The 27644-nt window shown below is 31.3% G+C and overlaps 1 protein-coding gene across 2 annotated transcripts in view; it reads right to left on the bottom strand.

The window, feature by feature from the left end:
* The window catches only part of LOC129914402 (rho GTPase-activating protein 7), a 121093-nt gene that overhangs the window by 37599 nt on the left and 55850 nt on the right, over positions 1-27644 (bottom strand). Inside the window, exons 3-5 of one of the 2 annotated variants that reach the window (XM_055993630.1) lie at positions 14104-14642; positions 13174-13990; positions 13002-13044 (exon numbers count right to left, since the gene is read on the bottom strand). In XM_055993630.1, the coding sequence (XP_055849605.1) occupies positions 13002-13044; positions 13174-13990; positions 14104-14642 (1399 nt within the window). Of the gene's footprint in view, positions 1-657; positions 1169-13001; positions 13045-13173; positions 13991-14103; positions 14643-27644 lie in introns of those variants that run through there. The other variant, XM_055993631.1, reaches the window with a different exon arrangement.

Raw genomic sequence — 27644 nt, forward strand, 5'->3', positions numbered from 1 at the left:
TCTTTTCCAGAAAAAAAAAAAAAAAAAAAAAAAAAAATACCCACATAAATTTTACCCTTCGGCGCTTAATTTAAATGTAAGCGTTTTTAATTTGAATTTAATATTCTTAACCTTAACAAGACTCCCAAATTTAAACATTTATTTTGACGATGAAATATCCAAAATTAGATGAAACGCGTGTAACCTTGAAAAAAAAAAAATACTAGAAAAAAGCTATATAAATTGTTTTTTTCTTTTTAATAGAAAAATTAGCCAACACAAAGTTTTTTTTGTGTGTTTTCTTTATTAATTATATGAATAATTATTTCGTTTAGCTTTTTGACCACAAAAACAATCACGAGACGTGCGGTCTATGTCCGTCAATTTATTATCCATCTTCCATCCCCACGCCACGACCGATCCAACAACAAAGCAAACAAAAAAAAAAAATCACAAAATGAAAAGTGTTTTCCGACATTAATAACATTTCCAAAACCCACCCCTCCCAATCCCATTCAAGAGGCCAGTGTGCTCTTCATTCAAAAATCACATCACACAGAAATCGTTGCTTGTTTTGTTCGCAATAAATCTTTCGAAGAAAAAACCATGATTAATACAAAGCGATTAATGTTTAACAAAAAAAAAAAACGTATTTGAGTGACAAACAATATGGATTACCTGCAATCTTTCGTTCACGCATCTTCCGCCAGAGCGCTTCGGCCTTGCGTTTTGGCCAATTTTCAAATTTCTGTGAAAAACTCCGGAAGAATTTGTATTCACGAATTGTGATTGACATTCGCCGTTGCATTGCGAAGTCAGATTTTTCACCCTCACCACCGCGACGACGAGACAGGACGACACAATTGTGTGGGACACTTGTCGACAAAAAACAATAACAACAACAACAAGGACGAGGACAACAATGACGAAGTCGACTTTATATAGAGTGTATCACCGTTCTTCGACGTCGACGATGAAACAAAGCAAATTGACAGTTCTTGTTGTAAGGCAATGTGTTTTACATGACCCCTTCCCGCCGAACGACACGACCAATATTCATTCAATATGTGGCATCTTCGCACTAATGGCAGTCTTTTTTTTCCAAGGATGACACTTTCAATGGGTTAGCAAACAGAACAGCAATTTTGAGCGGAAATGGATTTTTGAAAGCTTTTTTTTTAATTCTTGTCTCGATCTTTTTTTTTCGACAAAAAAATAAACTGTGAATTATAAAACACAAAAAAAAAACAACCACAATGATATCCAAATCCAACGGTTTTATTTTTTTATTTTGGTTTCAAACTCAAGATCTCTGTTACGTCTTTCTATAGTCTAGCCAGGAAGCTAGCTTTGAAATACCAAAAAAAAAAAATAAAAAGCAAACAGACCGTTTACACGAGTGTTGTTTTTTCGAAACGTCGAAACGTCTGCAATCAACGGAGCCAGTAACAGCACTAATGAAACACCACGAAATGAATATTGAAAAATCCAATAAACGATAATATTCTCTCGAGATACACACAACTGAACGTAAAATGCTGCTGCTCTGTTATACAGCATCCCCATCGACAAGGACTTTTTTCTTGATGCTTTTTGCACAAAAAGCACACAAATTTCCAACCCGACGCCACAGAGCGACCGCCAGTATACAGTGGGTGGGATAATTGTTCGAACAGGGAAGTCGAATGTCCTTGCTGAGATTCACTGATAGGTATTGAATAAATTTAGAAGGTTTTTTTTCTACCTTTTAGAGGGGGGAGGGGGTCAATAGGGGTGGTTAACAAAGAGACTATGATTTTTGGGATGAAGTCTTTTTGAGATACTAATAGAGTGTATATTGTATTAAATTAGTTATGATATTTTTGTTTTTATTTTTTTTTTTTGTCGTATCCTTTTTTTTTTTAAGGACATACAAAATTGAAGGGTTTTTGTAAAATTTAAAAAAAACAATAAGAAGAATGTTTATTTTTCTGTTATGGTTAACTAAAGCTTAGTAGACGAAATAAAAATTGAATAATTTGTTTTGTTGAATTATTCAAAAAGGATCTTAATAATGGTTGAGAGCATTAAAGGATTCAAGGAAGAATTTTTTAAAGTGACCTTAGGAGTGTTTTATATTTTTTTTTATTTTTTTTTAACATACAAACACACGAGGGGAAGCTTTAAGCGGAAAATAAGGTTATCCTTTTAACAAGAAGGATTGAGTATTTTTTTTTTAGAATTTATTTAAAGAATCAAGGACATACAATAATTCTTTCTACATAATTCCTACGAGCTTAAGCAATGTACCAATTAAATGAGGGTTACTATGGTCATAGATGAAAATTGTTGGCGTCCTTGTTATTTCGGAAGCATTTAAAGACTAAATTCGGATGAATGAATTTATTAGTTAAATTGTTTCAAGACTTTTACTGGTACTGAATTGAAGATATCACAGATATTGCTGTAATAAAATTTAATATTATTATATTAAAGATACGAAATTGATATTATAGGCACTTTCTTTCATTCATGAGGAGCCAAAAAAAAATCAATAGTGTTTAGTGGGAAAACTACGTTGCGAAAATACTTTCAAACATTTTTATGAATAAAATTAAGGACAGAGACAGTGATTGTTTTTTTTTTTTTTTTTCGTTTTGGCTTTTCAGGAGCACATAAGGAGTGGGTTGATTTATTGAGTGGGCTACTTTTCGGGCTAAGGGATGTTTTTGGGTCTCCACATCTTTCATGTCCTTAGTTATGTGTGGGGTCATTTTTTTAAGCTTTTTTCAACGATTGAATAAAACTGTTGCTGAGCGTATGGATCTAGGAACGAGTCCTGAAAATGAAAGCTAAAAAGACCTAGATTATTGAGAATATTATGGGCTTTATGTCAAAAAATAAGAAGAGTGATGTAGTGGAGATGTTGAAAATGAGTCAAGCTGTTAGCTCCAGTTAAAATGGCTAGGAAACATGAATCGCGTGAACAGCGACACATCATACCCACTAGTCCTTGAATTGAGCTGTACGCAATTTTAGTACATACATAGGAGGCAAGAAAACAACTATCTGGCTGCCTGGAGTTTTGAAAAGTCGTGAAGAACTTTGGCTTGGAAGAGCCGCCAATTTTAAAGAGAAAATACGTTAGTATAGTAGGTGAGTAATTCCATGTGAAAAGAATATACGAAAAATACCTATGTCATGAAATCTTTTTGTGTCATTTTTTACTGGTTCCTAAGCTCAAAATATGAACTTCTGTATATAAATAATCCCCCAAAAAATTAGCAAGTGAGTAGTATGAATTATTTCCTTAAGTCACTCAATTTTTGAGAGTAAAAAAAACTATGATCTTAAATTACTTTTTTGCATATTACTTGCGACTTTAAACATAATTGAATGAATGTTTTTTTGCGTTTGTATGGTGATATTTAGACCTTTCCAAAACCGTTATTAGAAATGAAATTAGTCCATTTTAAGCTGATCTATTAAAAAAAAAGTGAAAAACACATTTTATTTTTTTTTTCTAAAAATCCATTTTTTAATTTTTTTTTCAAAACTGTTTTTGAAGTAAAATTTTATGATCTTTCCAAAAAAAAAATATCCCGTTATGATTTTTACACTTTTAAGTTATTTTTTCAAAGTTTTTTGTTGTTGTTTTTCTAGGCATACTTACTATTTGGGTTATATCTTGAGTAATAAATGACTAATCTGAACAAAAGAACCAGAACCTGAAAGCTGAATAAATAAGTAAGAAACTTTAGATGTTTAAGTGCAATGTACTAAAACATTTTAAAAAAATCGATATTTTAATAGAAATTTTTGCAAAAAAAACATTATTACTTAAAGCAAAAATCAAAATCTTTCGAATCCTCATAGTTTTAAATTTTTCATGTATAGTACATTTTCTGGCAAAGATAAAAAGATAGTTTTATCTATGGATAATTCATAAAGATATGACAATTTTTGTAACGATCAATATTTTCGACTTTTTCTGTTACTTTTTGAGTTTTTGTCTATAACTTGAAAATTAAGCCGAATTTGAAAATTTTTATTAAGTATTTTTTTGTAGATACATAATTAAATTTCCTATCGATATCCTATCGGTATCTTTTTAAAATAATTTAAAATTAAAATATTGCAAAAAACCTAAGAAAAACTATTCAAAAATGAGAAAAAACGACATTTTTAATTTTTCTACTAAATAATCCATTTTTATCCTTTGAGTATTTATAGATATTGAACATGTAACGGAGAAAAGAAGAAACTTTATTTTTCATTAAAATTGTCGTGTATTGTCAAAAATTGAATACGGCTAAATTTGGATTAAATATGAACTTTCAAAATCTTTTTGAACCATTTTTGTTTAACACATTTTACAAGTGGTAATAAGGAGTTTTGTATATTTTTAACTTTACCAATTTACACCTCTATTAAAAAAAAAAAACGTAATCTGATATCGTTTATCCAAAATTCTGAAATAATAAAATGTTTTCAAATGAAAATAGATTACTATTTCTTTTTATATGTTTAATATTTTATAAGTTTTTAAAAAATTTCTTGTATTCAGTGGTCTTATGGTTTGAATTAATGATAAAGAAGTAATTTTAAATAACAAACGCATACAATAAAACCAGGTAATTACCATTTGTTAAAACATGTGTTAAGAAAAATATGGTTCAAAAAGACTAAAAACAGTAGATTTTGAAAGTTCATATTTAATCCAAAAAAAAACACTTATCAGAAAAAAAAAAATAATGAAATGCAAATGTGTGGTATCTCCTACTTGCCATTTTTGAGCACCCTATTTTTATGGAAAAAAGTTTCTAAACGATACCCAAAATGGGTGTCAAACAAAAAATTAGTTACTTCTGCATTCCATCGTCACGTATAGACAAACCTGTCAACATAAAAAACCCTCAAATTATGTAGGTATGTCAAGTGATTTATAAATGAAACTTTCGGTGTTTTTATCAATTTGACTGCGTTTTTTGATTAGGACTTATAATCTGATCAATCCTACATCATTTAAACACAAATTTCATTCTGCAACTTTTTTTTTACTTAGGACGAAAATCATTAAGACTTTGAGTATTATTTTCCATTAAATACCTAGTTTAATTTCAACTTAACCTCCAAATCTTTGAAAATGGTCAAAATCAAGAAAAGTTTACAATCAGTCAAATGAACGGAAAACAAAACGTAACATTAAGAACCAAAGCGACTTTAGAACATGATCCGGAAATTAATGGGATGCTTCGGGTGCCGAAAATGTTTGGTCCCGTTTGGACCTTGAAATTTGCCACTTGCAGATTTAAGATTTTTTTTAAACATTTAAATAAGCCATGGAATGTAACAAAGATATTTACAGGGCCTATAAATCAATGATTCCTAGATTGAATTCTTATTTAATTGAACCAAATATACAATTTTTAGGCATCCAAAACATCAAATTTGAACATTTTCGAGAAAAGCCTAACTCCAAAAGAAAATAATTAGGGTTGGGGTCGAAATTCTGTATGTTGCGAAATTCTGTATTCAAAATACTGTATGCCAAAATACTGTATGTCAAAATTCTGTATGTGCAAAATGCTGTACGAACAAAATTCTGAAAGTCAAAATTCTGTACAGCAAAATTCTGGTTGGTCAAAATACTGTATTTCAAAATTCTGTACATCAAAATTCTGTAAATCAAAATTCTGTAAAAATGCTGTAAAAAAATATCGTTTTGATAATGTAAAAAATTTTGAAATACAGTATTTTGCCGTACAGAATTTTACAAAACAGAATTTTGCATGTCAGTATTTTGTTCATACAGTATTTTGACGTACAGAATTTTGTATTTACAGTATAATGACGTACAGAATTATGGTATTACAGTATTTTGACCCCACAGAATTTTGTCGTACAGAATTTTGACAAGCAGAATTATGACCCGCTCCCAAATAATTATTGTAATAATATGGAATATTTGAACATGTTTTCATCGAGAAAAATTTGTACTGAAAAATGAATTTTTACTTTTGGAATAAAAGCTAAAAAGTTAAAAAATGTTATAACTGGTACAAAAAGTATTTTTTTATTTCATTGATTTTAAGTTATAATTTTACTCAAAACTAATTAAATAAATTTTAACCAACTGATTTCGATAGGAAATTTAATTTTCTTTTAAAAAAAATGTCTTTATCATTCTAAAGTAAGGTTTGGTTTTCAAGTTAAATTAAAAAAAAAAAAAAAAAAAAACTGAAAACCGACCAGTGTTGCCGTTTTCTCAGATTTCCATTTTTGGCTGAAACATACTTTTATGTCAAGGAATTCTAGGAATAAATTTCTTGTAGATACGAATAAATCTCGCAACCACTGTGTTGCTTATAAAACTCAGTCAGTTTACTTTATTCAGTATTTAACCCAATTTTTCATTGACTCCCATGCTCTTAGCAATAAGGACAAGTATTGGTTTCAGTCAATTTTTTTTTATTTTAGCATGTTTCACTTTTAATGAATGTGATATTTATGAAGCGGTAACACATCATTGTCAGATAAATAATAAGTCCAAAATCGTCCTATTTACATCATACCATTTATATGGGTCGAAATCATAGTAACATGGGTCAAAATCATAGTAACATAGGTACATATATTTTATTGAGAAAATGTTTCCATGGAATTTTCTATCACTCTTGTGGGACGCATTTTTCTGCCACATTATCAATTATTTATAAATGGCAACGTAATATCGAAACGAACCATCAAACTCCACCAGTTTTATGAGCAAATCCACCAAACTTATTTACTTACCTTTTATTCTGAAGAACTGAAGTGAAGCATTAATTGATGCTACAAGCCATATCGTTTCAACTTTCTACAGAAATTCATCACAATTTCCACCCAATGACAACCACCCCATTCCTATTCTCATCGAAACTTCTACCTTTTTGATGACGACACAATCACATTAAAAATATGTTCACAATAAAGTTGTGACTGTGTGGTGGCACCATTCTAACCACCTAAAAATAAACACTCATTTGCTATTCAATATTTCAATGAAAATCTTTAAATCTGAAAACCATTTGAATAATGGAGAGAGAGTATTTGTTGCCTTATTTTTTTTGTTAATGCGCGAATGTTTGTCATATTTCAATGAATTCGAAATTTCTTCATTTCAGTTAGATGGTTTTTAACTTTTTTTTTTTTGAGTTGGTATTTTATAAAAAATTCTTTTTAGAGAGAATTGTGACGAGTGTAACTAAATTAGCAACAGGTCAATTGGTAGGAAATTGGAAAATAACTGACGTCAGCGTATTTAACGAAAGTAGATCGATTAAATAATTTTCATTTTTTTTTTGTTTTTTTTTTTTGACAATATGGTTATTCATGGTCGTGACATTGGAAACTTTATTCCCAAATCGATGGATAAGCTGCTTAGTTGAATAAAATTCTATAGAAATACGAGAAACCAAATCACAGTGGAGTCTATATTAATGAACTAGGTTAAAACCAACTAGGAACTGGATACAATTCAATATTAACTAGTTTGCAACCGATTTGAAACTAGTTTGAAATTTATTAAATATTGTTCAAAATTAGTTTTTTAACCTTGTTCGTTTTGACTCGGAGTCATTTTTTAAGTAATTTGCAATCGATTTGAAATTAATTGGATTGCAATTTGAAACTGATTTGCAATCGATTTTTAACTAGTTTGCAACTAATTTTGGATAAACTTGTAGGCGATTTAAATTTTTTTAACATTTTCTTCAAATGGGAAGTGATTTTAGTCCTATTTGAAAGTTAATTACTCACTTTGACTGGCTTTACTGTATGCCCAGCAAACAGAAAGGGTTGAAATTCCATCCTGTTGAATATGTGTATCTTGAGTACATATTGTGATAGGTTTCCTTGTAGATATTATATTCATTATTCTATTCGTTAAGTTTGCCACTTTTGCTAAATAGAGTTATTTTTAGAATTTAATTTGCAAAAAAAAGATAAAATAAATGAACAGCAAATTGAATATTACAAGAAAAAAACAGCAACATTCCTGGTTCTATTCTGCAAGACTAGATTGATGTGTATGTTTGTGTGTATTTGTGTAGGTGGGTTTTTATCAAATGGAGTGGAGAATTTGATTGTAGAAGCTCTGTATGTTAAGATTAAAAGACCGGAAGTAACATTTTGTTGCTTTCGTGTGTAGTGTCATTTATTGTGTGTTGTCTATTTTTAAACAAAATAATAATTCTTTTTTATGATGACCTCTGTTATCTTTCATATTGACTAGATGAATCATTTCTGGGTGTTTTTTTTTTTTTTTTTTTTTTGTGTAGTCAATTCATATGGCAATGTACTTTATTTTGACGTAGAAATAAAGATAAACGAGATTTATTTTTATTTTTTTTTTTTTTTCTGAATAGGGGGCATATGCGTAATATTTATTCTAAATACGTCATCGTATGTATGAGTTGAGAATTTGTGGTTTTGAAATACCATTTTAGGTTATTGGTTTATGGTGTTGTCTATCGATAAAGCAATTTGTTTCTTGGTTTTACCAAGAAATGAAGAAAGTTGTGACATTATAAGCTGTTTATGTGTTTTTTTTTGTGTGTAAAATTTTACCGATATGAAGAATTTTTTTTTTTGGTGGAGTTTAGTAGGAAATTTTAATTTGAATGGTTAGAATGGTTTATTGGAAAAAAAAGGAGTCAAGTTAATTTATGAGAACAACAGAGAGAATATCCCTGCTAGCAATTTTGCTTCTTTAATGCCTTACAGAGGCAACAGTAGCTTCTATAAAGCTTTATAGAAGTAATATTGTTTGTCGGAATATCTGTTTTTTAATCTAAAGCCACATTATTGAAATAAAATTCACGGCAATTTCTATGAATTTCGGCATCAAAAATTTTTCCTTGAAAAATTTGACACACTCCAGGACTCTTACGTGATAAATCCAAAATATACCAATTTTTATGTTTCCAAAATCGAAACTAGCATAATAATTTAAATGTAATTTTTCAAATTATACTATTCAGTTTACACAGATATGGTTCAATTTGAGCTGATATTTGTTATCCCTTTTTCATTAGTTTTATTGTGCGATAAATTGTAACAGTTAATATCTAAATCTACAACGAAAATGTGCTCGATTAAATGTTGGAATGAATTTTGTATGGGAAATATAACATATTTTACAAGATATTTATTTTCTTATTTTTAAATTATATTATGTTACTTTCTTGAAATTTTAATAATAAATAATTTGAATTATGAAACAAAAGAAAATCCTGGCTTGAGCAACTGTCATGTACTCAAGTGGGTTATTGAAAAACCATATTTTTAATGCAGTTTTTAAATTTAGGTTAGATTTAAAAACAAGTTTAGTATGGAGTTTTTACTGTCTTCTCATTATCTTATTTACTTCACGCAAATGCATAGATTTTATGTCCTTTTTGCTAACCTTAAAAATATTCAACTTTTTCAAAAGCTAGGTGAAATCTTTAAAAATCTACAAATTTAGAAAATCTACAAATTCACGAAATGAAGTTATTTGAATGCATTTTTTAATGAATTGAAGATAAATAAACGTTTTGTAAAAATTGAAAACGATTTAAAGTCAAAGTCAATTGAATATTAATACAGTAAAATAAGGAGAAAAAAGGGGTAAATCTCGGAATGAATGTTAGTAGAAATTTTTTTTGCTCAATATCTTCCTTTTGCCATTCTATAACATATCTCAAAAGTCTAGAAAAATCTCATGTCCGCTTGTCGCGATTTCAAGGTCAAATCGCGAAATGGAGATTTTCAAAATTAGCAAAAATAGGCTATGGTATTATATAAACATATGATACATGATTTCAAAGTATTTTTTAATGCTGATTCCAAAAAATCTAAAATCAAGGCAATCTGACGTCTCTGAAAAAAGTTATACCTGTTTTTCATCTTTCAACCCATATTATTATAACAGTTGCTAACTTACTACCGAAAAACATTTAAAAGTAATGGTAGCGGAATCATATTTTACATGAGGGTTTTCATATCCATTATCATTAAGAATCAAAACAATGCAATGCAAAAAAACATTTATATCTATGACAAAATGGTATTTTTGAGAAAAGGGGAAATTTTGGGATGTGCACTAAAAAACATCCTGGTACAATCTTGGAATTAGTGCTAATAGGCTAATTTTTTTGTTTCTATCTTTGTTTGAATATTCTATAACTTATGTCAAAAATCTAAAAAAATCTCATGTCCGCAAGTTCTAATTTTCCAGGTTAAACTAAGTTAGGCGCAGATTTAAAAAAAATAATAAGAAAACTTTAGATTCTTATATGTATACCAACATAACCCATATCATTTCAAGGTATTTTTTAACGCTAATTCCAACAAAACCCACAAACAAATCAATATGACCATCCCTGAAAAGTAATGTACATTATTCATGTTGATCTGACACAAATATCTGAAGAGTAGTTTTTCAATTTTTTTAAATCTGCACCTTATCTTCAAACCAAGAAAATTAGGACTTGCGGACATGAGATTTTTTTAGATTTTTGAGGGTAGTTAAAGAATATCCAAACAAAGATTAAAATGAAAAAAATAGCCTATTAGCACCTATTCCTAAGATGAACAAGAATCTTCTTTAGTGCATATCCTAAAATTTGCCCCTCCATCAAAAAATACCATTATTTCGTAGGTATATATATTTTTTATAATGGATTGTTTTGATTTTTAATAATGATGGATTCTAAAATCTTCATGCAAAATTTGGTTCATCTACCATAACTTTTAAGGGTTTTTCGGCAGTAAGTTTGCAACTGTTATAATAATATGAGTTGACAGATGAAAAACAGGTATAACTTTTTCCAGAGACGTCAGATTGTCTTGACTTTAGATTTTTTGGAATCAGCATTAAAAAATACCTTAAAATCATGTATCATATGTGTATATAATACCATAGCCTATTTTTGCTAATTTTGAAAATCTCCATTTCGCGATTTGACCTTGAAATCGCGACAAGCGGACATGAGATTTTTCTAGACTTTTGAGATATGTTATAGAATGGCAAAAGGAAGATATTGAGCAAAAAAAATTTCTACTAACATTCATTCCGAGGTTAAACCCTTATTTGACTGGATTATATGCTTTCTTCAGGAAGTGCCATAAGGCTTGGTCTTAAAATATATTTACACATACTGGTAGCATTTTTAAAGTTAATCACCCTTTTAATGAACCAGGAACTAGTGAGACAAGACCCAAAATACCATTTAAGAAGTTTCAGCAAAAATGAAAAAAAAAAAAATTAAGAGTTAAGAAAATGTTAGCCCTTAGCTGCTAAAGTGGGTGTGGCAGCAGGCATATAGGAACCAAACTATTTTCTGTTTTTGAACTCACCTTGATTATCAAATTTCTTAAGGCCCAACTATAAAAAGCATATGCGCGCATATATGAGTGAGTTATCGAACATACACAATTGTTATGGGGATAGCCATAATGCGCATATGCGCACGGCATGAGTAAATTTGTCAGAATAAAATGTAATCAACATTAATGCAAGGGGGATGGAAAAATTAAATTAATTTTCACTCAATAAAAATGTGATAAAACGAATTGGGAATTGAATAAAACCAGTTTTAAAAATATTTTTGTGTAATTCAACGCGTTTTTTTACAAAAAATATGGAAAACAAAAATTTAAATTGTAAAAGAAGGCTATGCGCCCGTATGTTCATTTTGGCTACTCCTCATGTTTTCAGAAACAGGACGAAGCAGTTCGTTCGATTTTGACATACGCCTATGAGCGCATATGCCTATTATAGTTGGGCCTTTAAGTTGTACTAAAATTGCGCTAGCCGTTGAAGACATAAATTATATACAAAATGTTAGTGGCAAGATACTTCGCCGTTCAACGCACACTTATCTATGCAAAACCTTTTTCGAATATATCGAAATATGATCGCTTTGGGTTTTCAATTCCATACGAATAAATATTTTATTTGATAGGGTTCTTTAATTTAGTTCTGAAACTGATAACAATTACCTTAATCTAATAACAGTTCTTTTATAATGTTTAAGAATGATATAGTGAATTAGACCTAATTAACATCAACTGTAAATAAAATGTTTATTTATTAACAAAATTTTTCGAGTGGATTTTAAATTAAGATCATAATATTTTACATTATCATTAGTATTGGTAAATATTTTTTATAAATGTTTTCAATTTAAAAAGTTTTAACGAGAGTCTGTCATCTAACTATTATTATAATAATATATTTAAAGCTCATTTAAATTAAAACACTTACATATGTGGAAAGAAGATTTGTAACGATTGAGAATCAAGTAGAAATTTATTATTTAAGTTTCGACTTTCTTTTTGAAATTATCAACGTTACCCAACTAATGCACAATTTTAAATCCACTTGTGAATGCAATATAAGTTCTTAGATACCAAAAGTTAGTTTCAAATGATTAAGTTCAAACTCGTATCATTTTCTAGCCATTTTATGATTTGGGTCACTGTGGTGTATGAGTAACTTTTTTTTTTTATAAAATTATCTTATAAACTGTCAAAGTTAATTTATTCTTTTCGTTGTCAATTGATCGGACCATTCTGACTGCTTAGCAATTTTCTGGTCTTTTAAAAGGCATAATTGATCATTTGGGGTGTTAGAATTAAATAAAGTGTTAATATTTTGTGAGAAAATAGCTTCAACAATAGAAGATCCATATTTTGGTTAAATTTAGATTTTTACTTTTATATAACATTAAATCACCTTTCAAATCAAAAGTATCTATTAAAATGAGTTGCTAATTTCTTCATGGCTCAAATATCTAACGTTGCTCAGAATATCAAATCTTCTTAATATAAAAAGCTAGAATAAGCATTTTAGAAGAAGTAGATAAATTAAATTATTTAATCTACTTGTACTGACCAAACACTCAAAAACTCACTAAAGATATTCAAATTGTAAATTCTGGGTACTTCTTGATTTCTAAAGCCCTTGGATTTAAATTTAATAAAGAAATCTTAAATAAAAAACAAATTGAACTTACCTGCTAAATATCTATCACTCTGCGATCGGGAGTATCTCAGCGTCTAAAATACAACAAAGAAAAAAAAAAAAGAAAACAAAAATTAAACAAAACATCAACTCAGCACCATCATCACATTTCAAAAGAATGAAAAAAAAATAACCAAAAAACTAAACAAAAATGTTAACAATACCTGCTTTTGTCCGCCGAAATCGTCACGTTTTCGCTCCTTCTTCAGAAGCAGTGGTGCAGAATTCGACTTTGTCGTCAACTCCTGCATGCCTAAACTCTCGTGACCACTATGCAACGAAGCACTGCTGGGTGATGGTAGCTCATGGAAATTCGTCGGCATAATACTCTGAAATGGTTCCTGCCGCAAGGCCAGACACAGTCTTCCCTTATCCCGATAGTTATTGTTGTTATTGTTGGCCTTCAGCTCGTGTCTAAGTGGCAGAGGCATGGGCAAAGGCGATGCCACCTCCAACGAATGACTGCGACTCTTGGGTGCTCGCGGTGGCAAATATGGAAGCAAATGAATGGCGGAATCCTTGCTGCCCCCATGATTGTCGTTTATTTGCAAATTTGACTTCCTCCGAAGGACCACCCCTTTGCCACTGCCACTGTCATATCCATCGAAAGTGCCCGTCTCGAACTCTTCATGGTCATGGTCGTCGTGGTCTTGGTCGTGGTCGTGGTGGATGCCAATGTCATCTGCATCATCGTCGTGCGTTTCGTCGTACAGACTGAGCACTTCCAATAAATCAGGATCATCTGACGAGGCCACCGAGCTGCCCTTCTGGAATTTGATCTTCCTCAAGGCATCCAGGCTGCTTGTCATCGAATCATTGTCTGTTGTATTCTTCCAGAATCCAGAATCTTTTGGTGGCGTCGCTGTGCCAATGCCGCTTTCGTTATTGTCATTGTCCAGCCCGGAGGAGTCTAGAGAAAGGCCAGACTTGCCAGAGCTTAATACTCCAGATGCCTCCTCACATGCCGACGATGAAGTGGAGCTATGGAAGATACAGAATTATATTTTATTTAAGAATTCAACTCATGGATGGAGATCATAAAAGGACATAAATATTCATAACCACCGCTTTTGCAATGGGCAATTTGAACGTACTTGTTGTCTTCATCGGCGGCGCCAACACTCCTCAGAATCGATTCCTCCGATGTCCAGATTGTCGATGTAGATCCTTTTTTGGTGGTATCGTTGTTATTGTTGTTGGGATGTTGCAATTGGTAGCCAGTGGGATTGCTATTGGGCGCTAATGTGACTCGCTCCCGTTTTGGTTGCACGGTAGTAGGGCCACTGGCGGCGGCAGGTGCCGCCGCTTGGCTTTGGTTCGAGTTTGCGTTTGAAACTGACGTCGTCTCTATGTCACTTTCAAATTTTCTACGGCGTCTTTCTTCGGCAGCGATGGCGTCATTTTCTTCAATTTTCAACACTGTCCTACTCCCAGGGGTATTCTTTGGCAGGAGGCGACAGTTGTTGTTGGTTTTGTTATTGGTATTGACTGGACTATGATTACTGTCATTAGCATTGGGTGCGGACAATGTTCTCAAGTAAATACCGCCGGGATTTAAAAGCTTGGCGGCATTCAGTGATGCATCAAGTGGACGACGACAATCAAGGTTAAACGATTGTAATGGAATGGTTACCTGTAAAGAGAAAAAAAAGAAGAATCAAGATAGAGGAACATCACAACAAAAAAACAAGCAAAATAAAAAATGTTCAACTACAAAATGAAGAATAAAAAATTGTAATCGAGTACGTGTTTTTTAAATAAGTGGAATTGTGTCCTTTGGAAAAGGCTACAAGTGATGCACGAGCTTTATTGGATAGTTGGATTGGATATATTGAAATAGACAAACTGGCTCAAGGAAATGAATTGGGCTTCAAAATTATAGAGGGGGATCCCATTTGAAAAAAATGCAGCCTATTTAGTCAAAAAAGATAAGCTTCTATAAGCCCGAAAATATTAAGCATAATCAAATACTGAAGCTATACAAATTATAAAACAGACATACCTATCATCTGGTAACGTGTGTAGGGGCTTACTGCGAATTTTTCATGAAATTTAGAGATCCGAGAATGTTTTCCACAACATTACCTACCATTTACCGATAAACTAGTCAAAAAGGACTTTATGTCACTTTATAGCCTTCAACAAAGAAGTGTTCCCAAGAATAGCAGAACAATTCTATTACTGAACAATATAAGGACTACTTCAAAGTAATTAGAGCATAAACAAAAGTGTCGCAAGTAGGAACTCTAAAAGAAATTGAAACGAACAATCTCATCAAGGTTATATTAAAAAAAAAAAGAGGTTGTCTGTAAAGCCGGTTTACGGACGATGATTTTACGTGATAACGTCCTCAGAAAACAGGTTGTGTCCTTTTGTTTAAAATGAGTCCATTGAAGCGTTTACTTATTTCAAACAATCATAATTTACAAGAAAAAGCTAAAAAGAAATACCTTTTTTATTTTCTCATTATATTAATTTTTTTATTTTAAAAGCCTACAAAAAAATTATGCAATTTAAAAGCCAAGTATTTCTTCTTAAGAATAAAACCATTTTTAAATTTTTACAATGCGCAAAAAGTATAAACATAATTTATTGAAAACAATCATTTTCATCAAAAAAAGCAAAAAAAACATGAATTTTTACCTTCTCACGTCATTAATTCCATTTTTTTTCAATAACAACCTATAAAATATTTTATACCATCTGAAAGCTTATTGTCTTAGCTCAAAATATATTTATCGATCAGGTCTATGAGACATCTAAAAAAAAGGGCTAGAATTTTTTTTTAACTCCATCACATTTCATTAAAAAAAGCAAAAAAAAAAAACATTATTTTTATGTTCTCACGCTATGGAATCAATTTTTTTGTTTGACAACCTATAAACAATTTTAAACCATGTGAAAGCTTATTATTTCACCTTTCATATGACGTATCAATCACATTTCAAGGATACTTACAAGAGAAGTTAGAAATTTTTAAAGTCAACCATGTTCGGGGGGCAACAGATCTCCACTGGTGTTTTGAGGTTTTTCGCAAGTTTCAAGCTACACAATGTTAATGTAGCTTGTAGTTAGTCTATTGTTATGTGTGATATACCAAATGAAAGGTAATTGTATCAGGATGCTCATAAAAGTTTAATTAAATTTCTACTCTTGGTCAAAAGTTATAACCTGTTGAATTCTAAAATTTTATTTTACCGTTATCTCAAAATTGTGTTTACGAAAATGATTGAAACTTCGCACACATTTAACCGTGGTCATGGTCTATCATTACTCCATATATATACGTTATTCCTGTATCTATTAAAGAAAAAAAGATAAAAATAAAAAACGATGAAAATCGGTTAAAAACGGTCAAAAAACGTGTTTTTTAAAAACTTGTTTTTTCGTTATTCAGTCAAAGCTCACTAAACGATTCCAAGTTTTTGCACATGTATGCATGAGGCCACATGTCTTACATGTCCTAGAAGTTTGAGATTTTTTGAACTCTCCAAAAAAAGCTAAAAATCAAAAATTACCCAAAAATACCCCTAAAAAACAAGGTGTTTTCACACGAGTGTTGGAAAAAAAATCCGTATCAGACCCCCAATTTTTTTTCCCTCATCTTTTACCTGGCATCTTTAGAATTGTCAAAAAAAATTTCCTTTACCCAAAATCATCATTTTGTCATAGCCCCATCACGTGTTCAACGTTCAAACAAAACGTTATATGTAGCTTAGTTTCAAATTTTTTTAGAATTTTTTCTTAAATGCAGTTATTCTTAAATTAATCTCATCTATCTATAAATCAATTCTCTACGACTTCGCGTTTAGATTTTAGCCCAAATTTCATCATTCCGTTTTATCCCTGTTTACCCTATTAAATGACGGATTTTTAAAAATCCTTCATTTGGATTAAGCTTTAGGTTATTATCTTTCAAATAAGCTATAGAAAATTTTTCTATCTCTAATAGTTTATTATTAATTTTGAATTGAAATTTTTTGCCGCACTGCGAAAGTGCGAGAGTGTTTTATGAGTTCAAATAATTTGTATGGTTTGAGTTTTTTTGTTTCAGATTTTAGTCCTGCAGTTCGGTACAGTTCCTATTTTAATGAACTCTCTCTCGACTAAAATTTGTCAATTTCCCAAAATCGCTTTCCATTTCTCTTGTAATTTGACCACTCACTCACTTCTTCGAACCTTTTGTATTATTAAAGTAAGGGTGTACAATTTTCGCAAATAATGTCTTATTACCATAACATCATCCGCATAATGTCAGATGATGTGTGAAAGTTCGTCAAGATTGAATTTATTGCTTTCTCTTGAAAATCTTGAACTTCTTATGTTAACTTGAATAGTTTTTTTTTTTTTTTTCAATTCAAAAGTATGTCCAAGAAGTAAACTTACTACAAAAAAAAAAAAAACAAAAAACAAAAGTGCACCTTTCAACTTGTCATCGAAGTTAAAAGTGAAAAACAGGCTTATTTTCCAGCATCACATTAATGTGACTTGTGAATTCATTCAGATCATGTATCAGAAACCATGCAATTTGGTGGTGGCAAGTGTATAAGACCTAGCAAAAGATTCACAAAAAAACTGTTTCTTCGAAATAATAAGACTCTTCGATTCCATATAAGGACTGAAAATAACCACGTACGTATGTACACATAACAAAGGACACAAAGAAGTCTCCATACACTTCATAGGATATCACCAGAGAGAACGAAAACCTACAGATGCACTATACAACAGAGCTGAATGAATGCAACAATGGCAATTGGCTTGTTGCCAATAAATCATTTAAATCAATTTCCGTTCCATTTTTTTTTTCTTGGCCCAGAGCATCGATTTGTGTGTTAAGCCCTATCCTTGCGATGTGTGTTAAAGGTAGGCCTAGCCCCTTTCAATTTTAAGCCACAAGTTGTTGCAATTGCAACATCATTCTCGCACAGACCAAATACCTATAGCATCAACATCAAGCATCTTCCACCAAATCGCTGACAATTGTTATTCTGTTGACATACCGGAGACTCTTGCAACCCAAAGTGCATCTCTTGCATCACGATGAGGCAAACTATATGTACCGATGCGAGGACAAAAGTCTCAAAGATCACTATCACAGATCAAGATGCACGCTGGATGACCGACCGATCGAACGGACAACGCGGACAGAAGAAAACAAAACAGAGATCCTTCTCAATGCAACTTGTTGGTGGTGCATTTCTGTTTTTTTTTCTTTTTCTTCTGTTTCAACTGCGTCCGGGCATTGTCCGAAATGGGAATGTACAACTTGCCCCAGCGCACCAGTACACCAACCAGCAGCAGCAATTGTACTATAGATCTCGACTAAGATATGTCAATCTGGTTACCTGGGACAGAATGGTGCAGCCATTAAGCGCGCGATGGTGCGTGATTTAAAAGTTTAATTCACGAAGCCATTGTTCGTTGTTCATTGATGAATTTTTGCTGACTCCACAGTGACTCTTGGCTTGGCTCAGCTCTCTGATGGGTCCTTGAAAAACGTCAAGAGAGAGCCTCGATTATGTATAATATTTCTCTAAGTTGATTTGCAGTTCTTCCAAAAATGGTATGAACCCCGTCATGTTAGTTGATTTCCTCTGATGTCTCGGTTATTGTCTTTTTAGTCTGTTCTCGTAAACTGAATTAATTTGTGACTTCAGACGACATGCGTTGTTGCTGGTGCTTTTTGAACATCATTGCGAACAAAATCGTTTTGTATTCTGAGTGGCACACACTTTTGGAACTTTTTGTTGTGTTTTTTTTTTTTTTAATTTTTTTGTTCCTCAGATATTTTTGCGTGGACGGACCAAAAAAAATGATGATTAATATGATTTGTTCAATTGGCAAACGCATAAACTGCGACGGACGGCAACTTCTGAGTCTACTAACTAACTAAGATGGATAACAGATGGTCATCTTGGTAAAGTGGGTCAAAAGTCCATTAAATTTGTGAATACTTTTTTGTATTTTTGTGGTATTTACTTAAACTTGGCTGATGCCCTTTTTTAGTTCAAAAAAATAATAATAATGAACTGAAAACGAGGAGTCAATCTGGTGGAGAGTGGGTCGAAAAGTGTTTATTTTTATATAAGGGAATCAGTTTAAATGTCTTCCTTTTTATGGTTTTAATTTAATTGAACGAGAAATTTTTGGAATTTCGGAAGAATCATAAAATTTAAATTATTAAGACAAATTGAGCATTTCCTGTAATTTTGTAATTGTCTTACTTCTATACGGGGAAAAAAGACCACATAAAAACAAGCTGATTCCGCATTAAATTAAACGGATTTTTGTATGGTCTTTTTCTAAGATGAACTCGATCATAAATTAAGAGGAAAAAACGTTTTAATTTCTTGAATAATCAAATTTAAAAGAATCCACTTAAATTAAGCGGAAAATCATCTTATTTTTATGTGGAAACATTTTAATAAAAAAAAAAGCGACAACCACTATGGATCGATTCTTCAGCTGTTGGGTTACTAGGCGAGTGCTTTACAATCAAGCTTTCTCGCTGTTGGAAATAAGTATAAAAACCTGCAACTAAACCTCTGACGATAATTTTTAACTTTTTTATTTTTAGTCGTTTTTTAAAGTTGAAAATTCAAATTAAAATTAAAAGAAGTTTATCTAAAAGAAGAGGATTTCACTTATATTATTTTAAAGTGTTGGTATTTATAGTGGGCATCAGTTTTTTTTAAGGTGCCCTTTTTTTCTTTTTTCAACCTTTTTTATCGGTCGATACCAAATTTTTGTAGTGTGCCCACTTCGAAACGCTTTAATACTGAACTATTGGTAATCACAATCAGAAATTTTTGAATATTTTGCATTTTGCCTCAAACACTATTTTATTGAAAAGAATGCTTTTATACACAAGACTTTGATAGAGCAAAAAAAAATCGAAGTTTTAGCGTTCCATTTGAGTCTAGGTCACTTCAAATTCGGCAAGAAAAAATTTTTGAATTTCGCATTTTTTCAGATTTTGAAAACTATTATATTAGTTTGTTTTCAATAAAAGCTTGAATATTTTAAAAAGTGTTTGAGTTAAAAAAATTTGGGGTTTGCATAAAAAATTTTGTTTTGAACAGCTACAGTTACTGGCAAAAGAAAACAAATTTAAAAGGCATTCATTAAAAATGGTCTGATCAAACCGGAAGTGCTTTTCTGAAACTTTAAGTTGAAAAAAAAAAAAAAATGATTTGTGCACAGGGCGTAAACAAGTCGGGGCCCCAACTGATGCTAGGGCCCCGAAAATGCAGAGAAGGAAACTGTTATTTTAAATAAAGTAGAAAAAATATTATCTCAGGGGCCTCAAAAAATGCTGCTAAAATAATCTAAGTGACTAACAAATAATACTTCCGGGGCCCCAAAAAAATGAGAAAGGCGTTATTCCTTTTATATAAAACTTTCTACATATATCGAAATGGCACCTTAATATCAAAGGGGCCCCTTAAAATTAATATTGTCCCGGTGCCCTGGCAGCTCAACGTATGGCTCTGCTTGTGCAATTAGCTTTTAACAAGCTACAATTTTTGACATCGATAAATCTAAATTATAAATTATTTTTGGCCGCTAACTTCAGTCTTATTTTCGCGGAATTTTTAATAACAAAAAATTAAAAAAAACTGTTGAGGGTATAAAAACAAAGTTTAAGGAACTCAAAAGCATTCAAAAATCTACAAATTTTGGAAGTCAGCCAAACCTATAGTTTTAAATCATTTCAGACTTATTTTAGAGGAAAATTCAATAACTCAAAAACCATGTGAGCTATATCTAATTTTTTGGTTTGCTCAACAAATTATCATTTAATTAACTGCAAATTATGAGATTATTTTATTTTTATTCCGGCACAAAGTGTCCGCATCCTTGATAAAATATACAAACCATGTTTCTCAAAAATTTAAAATGTATGACATTTAAATTCTTTTGACATTAATAAGCTTCATATTTTACTTAACAAATTTTCATAATCCCTTAATTTTCGAAAATGACATATCTGAAATGTATCTTACACATGTATCACACTCATTTATTAATTTCTCCCAAAAAAAAATGAAGAAAAATAGGTATAACTTATCACTAAAGTGACAAGAATAATAAAAATTGAACTCTTAAGGGGCAAATATGTTGTCATTAAATTAATATTTCATAATGAAAGTCAAGTCATCTTCATCTCGTCGTTCATTCATGTTCGTGAGTATCTTCAATGGCATCGCAGCATCCCTCTTTATAGCAGCTGTTTCATGAGTCTTTGAACTCAACATCGTATAGTCTTAAAAAAAAAAAACAGCTACTAGATCGGGTATCTTATTTTTATTATTGGATTTTAAATGCTTTGAATGACACAAAATAATTACCCGTATCTATGAATGATGAAGTGAATACCACCAACACGATGACTTGTCGAACTATCAAAAAGGGTTCTAGAAAAAAATGTTTGTTTTTTTATAGATTGAGGAAATAATAGATTGTTTGATTTTTGCTCTGAAAAACTCTGTTTTGTTGAATTAAAACTGTCATAACTTTTGGTCTTACTTTAAAAATTTTATACTTTCTTGGAAATTGCAAAAAACAGGGCAAGTTTTTAAATTAATAAACTAGTCTCGGGCCATACAAATTTTGTTCGATGTGTTAAGCTATGATTACACGGTCAACGAAATCGGTCAACGCGTTGACTCTCTGACGTCAAGAAAAAATCCATATTCTCTCTGTCATCTCACCGTCAACGTTCACAGTGTCAATGCATAAAACATTGACTGTCAAAAAAAATCTTTCCAATTTAGGTAATTGTATTGGAAAGCTGACTGGAAAGTTAGGCAAGAAAATTTTCCCTAAAAATTTAGGAAAGTTTTTTTTTTGTCAACAGCTGTTTGTTTTTAAATACAGAATTTCATTAGCAAAATTAAATCAATTTGTGTGAAAAACGAGTAAAAAGTGCATTAACGGTTGTAATTAATATTATTTATTTATTAAAGTGAAGTGAAATTTGGTGTCTGCCCCATGCGATCTTAAAAATTCTAGTAATTTACGAAATTTGACAAAAATGAAATATTTAAACTAATTTAGTCAATTTACTCAAATTTCCGTTCAAAAAATGAAGTTGCCTTAATATCTAGTCCCTAATATTTCTTGAACGTGCCCACTGTTTGACACAAAGCAAAAATTTAAATTTTCAAAAAATATTTGTAAAAAAAAAAACGGAGAAAATGAGATTTGAAAAAAGCTCTCATCGAAAAATTAAAGGGAAATATAACCCCCCTCCCTCCAAAAAGGTACACCATTCCAATAATCGTCCTACAAAAAATGTTCCCAATCCAACTTTCATCACATTTCTATACAAAAAACAATGTCATTCTAGAACGATGACACGGTATTATATTCTGCCGCGTCAACGCTGGGACAGGGTCATTGCGATGACACCCAGTCCTAAAACCCTGTCAACGCGTCCCAATGGCATTGACAGAGAGATTACACGGTCATCGAAAATAGTCAATGCGTTGACCCGAAATGTGTGTCAACGCGAGTGTCATCGTATCCGTCAACGCAATGACAACAGTTTTCGTTGACGATCACACAACGTGACCCTCTTGGGCCAGATTGTGACGTCATTTTTACGTCAGAGAGTCAACGCGTTGACCGATTTCGTTGACCGTGTAATCATAGCTTTACTCTCAAATAAAAGTATGAAATTATAAAACTTTGAACTTTTGATTAATTTGTAGCAAAATGGCGCGGCGTATGAAATAGAAAATATTTTATTAATTTATGCATTGTTTTAGTGAAAGAATTATAAAAACCAAAAATCAATTATGGGTGGAGAAAGCAAAATATGTATTCTTTTAGATGCAAATAACTCTGCAACCAGACCTCCAATAAACTTTTGGTTTTCAGTTATAAATAGAGCCTAAAAAGACCTTTTTTTATTGTCCCATTTGATTACGACGTAAAACTTGGTCTAGCCCCGATGTATTTACGTACGCTTTAAAAAAATATTGATTTCCAATCGATAATCGACATTTATTTCTGAAATCAAGTTTTTTTAGCATGTCGAAATTGTTGAATAACAACGATATAATTTCTTAGGCAAAATTAAGTTGGAAAAAGCTCAATGTACTCGTTATGTTTAACAAAATATTCACAAGATCTTTTTTAATGAATAGAAAATCGAAATCTTTGTCATAACTCAAGCAAAACTCCTTAGCTAAAACGACTCAATCAAAAAATATTCATAACTTTAAACCACTTGACCTAAAAAATAAAATAAAAACTCGCAACAATTTTCAATAAATTTTAATTAATGAATATATTTGTCTACACGTTGCTGAACACCATTATACTCCATAAAGAAGTTGGCTCCTTTAAAACAAGCCTCCACTTTGGTAAGGTACTCACAGCTACTGTTGACACTCTAACTGACTTGGGTTAATGTCTCAAATGTCTCAATTTAATTGAAATTTAAAACCACGTTTTTCATGCACCAGCATAATATTTACACAAAATCTAATACCTCTGCCTTGAGAGTACAAAAAAAAACCTTAAAAAAAAACTGAAATAAAAATAAAACACTTTCTATATACAGATTTAGATTATACAATGCAGATGCAAAATAAAACTCACAAAGATACCTATCAACACAACACACACTCTGCAACATGTTGCGCTGTCATTTAGAAATATGTCATTTCGATATCCTTCTGTCAGAAAATTTATAGCCGAACATGTCATAAACATCACTTTCAAATCAGAAAAAAACCTTACCACTGACGCCAGCCGCCACTTGTTTTTTCTTCGTCGATTTTAGAACACAAAACTTCCAATATCACTGCACTTCCATCGTTTCGCCCCGCGATTCGTACCAAACAACAACCATTAGATACAAGATACACCACCAAAAAATATAAAAGACACGTTCCAATAGCAATATCTATGGCACCAGCAGCGAAGCAGTGACAGTGACAATATTCAGTGCAGCACGACATTTCTTCCTCTAGGTATATTGCGATTGCGATTGCTTGCGCTTGCCAGTCAGCTACACAAAACATATGTTTCGGAACTGCTGCGCGCAGCAATGCCGAATAGCCGGCCGTTCCATGGCATTTTGGCGTTCGCTCAATAGTTCGCTTAAAAAACCGATCCGTATTTATGGTAATTTCACGAACAATTTCATAAATCGATCTGCAAAATTGCAAATTTGGTTCAGGTTGCTCCGTCGAATCAATAAAGCAAAATATAATCAAATGCTTAACATCAACATAAAGCTGGAACTGCGCGCTCTCAGTTGTCTCAGTAACTTGGTGCTCTGGGAATTAAAGTTAAAATGTTTGCCTTTTGTATTTGGCGAAAGGAAGTTTGAGATATCAGGGTTGCCATGAAATATTTTTATAGTTTAGTGTCTGAGGGAAAATAACTTTATATCCTTGTTAATTAAGTGCAAAATGACGATTTTAATGCACATGAATTGTTGTAATGGGACTTTCTTATCTCTTACATAATCGGAATTATTCACAGTGATGTCAATTAGAGCTTTGGTAAGTATTAAATCTGCAACTACCACATAAAAAGAAGCGGATTCCACATTAAATTAAGCTGATTTCTGCATGTTTTTTTTTTTTGCCAAGGTGACTTCCGTCTTAAGTTAAGCGGACAAATCTTCTTAATTTAAGCGTAAAATCATCTTATTTTTATGTGAAAAAAAATTCAATAAAAAAAAAAATGGCAGCGACTGAATTAAAATTAATGAAGTTCACCTTAAAATTAACAAAATGTATGCGGTTTCCACTTATTTGCAGCGGAAATCGTATTGTTTTAAGGTGGTGAGATTTAAAGTGGACGTCATATTATTTTAAGAAAACCTTTTTTCCTCCGTGTAGAATATTTTCAGCTTAGTGAGCAAAACAAAAACGGAAGACAAAAAAACCTGTGCATAACGAAAAGAACGTATGTACACTAGTACACTTCAGGACACTGAAAAAAATCATTGAAAACCTAAACAACTATTCTGGAAAAAGATCGCAAGTTCTTTGAAACATTGAAGCAAACCTAGTCACCGAATAAAGGAAAATAGTAGAAATATGTGGGAAGCATATCTATAGCTAATTTTGCCAGGATAAGAAGATAACCTTAAAATAAATTGATCAAATCTTCTTCAAAGCTGCAAATGATAGCAAAACGTTGTCAGAAGCTTCATAAGACGAAAGCTAAAATTAGGATATCGAAGTTTTTTTTTTCAGAAATGCAGTTTCAACTGGTAAATATAGACATCTCGTCCGAACTATTTTAAGCGGTTACACGGTTTCGGCAGTTTGAGGCGCTTCTTTTTGTGGTCTGGGGCCTATTTAACCATCTTACAAATTACAATTTACAAGTACTTTTTCACAAAAAAAATTGACAAATCCTGTTTCACCAACTTACAAAAAGTTACAAATTTGTTAAAAAAAAAAAAGAAAGTACAAATACAAATTTGTGATTGTGAATTGTATTTGGTGAAATAGAACACTGGCAAAAGAAATGGGTTCAAATATCCAACTCGGAGGACTCAGTTCATGAACAACATAAAATAATGTTGTAAATGGGGTAAAGAAAAATAAACCAAATACCTACAGATGTTCCAAAATGTGATGTACACACATCCACTAAACCTCTAACCTGAAAACTCGTTAAAGTACGGGTAAAATGTAAAAAAAAAGAGGTTGTCTGTAAAGCCGGTTTACGGACGATGATTTTACGTGATAACGTCGTCAGAAAACAGGTTGTATGCTTTCGTTTAAAATGAGTCAATTGAAGAGTTTACTTTTTTCAAACCATCATAATTTACAAGAAAAAGCTAAAAAAAATACCTTTTTTATTTTCTCATTCATTATATTAATTTTTTATTTTAAAAGCTTACAAAAAAAATTATGCAATTTAAAAGCCAAGTATTTCTTCTTAAGAATAAAACCATTTTTATTATACAATTTTTACAAGCGCAAAAAGTATAAAAATATTTCTAATGAAAACAATCATTTTCATCAAAAAAAAAGCAAAAAAAAACATGAATTTTTATCTTCTCACGTCATTAATGCCATTTTTTTCGCTAACAACCTATACAAAATTTTATACCATCTAAAAGCTTATTGTCTTAGCTCAAAATATATATATCGATCAGGTCTATGAGACATCTAAAAAAAAGGGCTAGAATTTTTTTTAACTCGATCACATTTCATTAAAAAAAGCAAAAAAAAAATATTATTTTTATGTTCTCACGCTATGGAATCAATTTTTTGGTTTGTCAACCTATAAACAATTTTAAACCATGTGAAAGCTTATTATTTCACCTTTCATATGACGTATCAATCTCATTTAAAAGATGACTACAAGAGAAGTTAGAATTTTTAAAGTCAATCATGTCGAATTTCCAGACTGTCCTACATGTCCTATAAGTTTGAGATTTTTTGAACTCTCCAAAAAAAGCTAAAAATCAAAAATTACCCAAAAATACCCCTAAAAAACAAGGTGTTTTCAAAAATTCATATTTCGAAACGCAGAGTGTTGGACAAAAATCTGTATCAGACCCCTAATTTTTTTTCCCTCATCTTTATCCTGGCATCTTTAGAATTGTCAAAAAAAAATTTCCTTTACCCAAAATCATCATTTTATCATAGCCCCATCACGTGTACAACGTTCAAACAAAACGTTATAGCTTAGTTTAAAAATTTTTTAGAATTTTTTCTTAAATGTAGTTATTCTTAAATTAATCTCATCTATCTATAGCAAAAAAATCAATTCTCTACGACTTCGCGTTTAGATTTTAGCCCAAATTTTATCTTTCCGTTTTACCCCAGTTTACTCTATTAAATGACGGAATTTTTAAAAATCCTTCATTTGGATTAAGCTTTAGGTTATTATCTTTCAAATAAGCTATAGAAGATTTTTGTATCCATAATAGTTTATTTTTATTTTTGAATTGAAATTTTTTGCCGCAGAAAATGGCGTCACTTTTTTGTGGTGGCTGCCATGGTTCATCGATTTATAAGATGTTATCACGTCAAAAAGTTTTGAAAGTTTGGTACTCTGAAATAGGGTCCCATATTTAATTTTATGTATCGTCACATAGCCTACATCTAGTGTCTAAAAGCATGTGTTAAAGCTATGATGGAACAAATGAACATACATAAATGCATACCGGACGAACATAAAACCCTCCATTTAGCTTTGCCGAAGTGGGGTAAGCTAAACAAAATCGCATTATATTGGGCTAATTTTGTTTAAACCATGTTGGTATGGTAACCCTCCCAATGATGCACCACCATGAGAGGTGGTCCCGTTGAAAGACGACGTCTTTTAAATTTCCTTCGAGTTTATACGAGACAAATCAACATTGCATTAAGCGAATGTTGAGAGAAAATAAAAATTAACTGACGTCATAAATTTTGTTTGTAATCCTTCTCAAGTAGTTATTATTTCATAATTTTTATTTATGTATTTTTTTTTTTACAATTTTTCACTTAACACTAAGCAGTTCAATTAAAATTCGTTTAAAAGTTTGCCGCAAAAGTCTCTTATTAAGTGCGAGATGAATAATAACATAATTTTCTATAAAAAATAAAAAAAAAACTCTGTCGGATGGTCAAAGCGTTGATATTATTTTTGAGAAAGTTGA

This window comes from Episyrphus balteatus, chromosome 3 (assembly GCF_945859705.1).
Source record: "Episyrphus balteatus chromosome 3, idEpiBalt1.1, whole genome shotgun sequence".
Lineage (NCBI taxonomy): Eukaryota > Metazoa > Arthropoda > Insecta > Diptera > Syrphidae > Episyrphus > Episyrphus balteatus.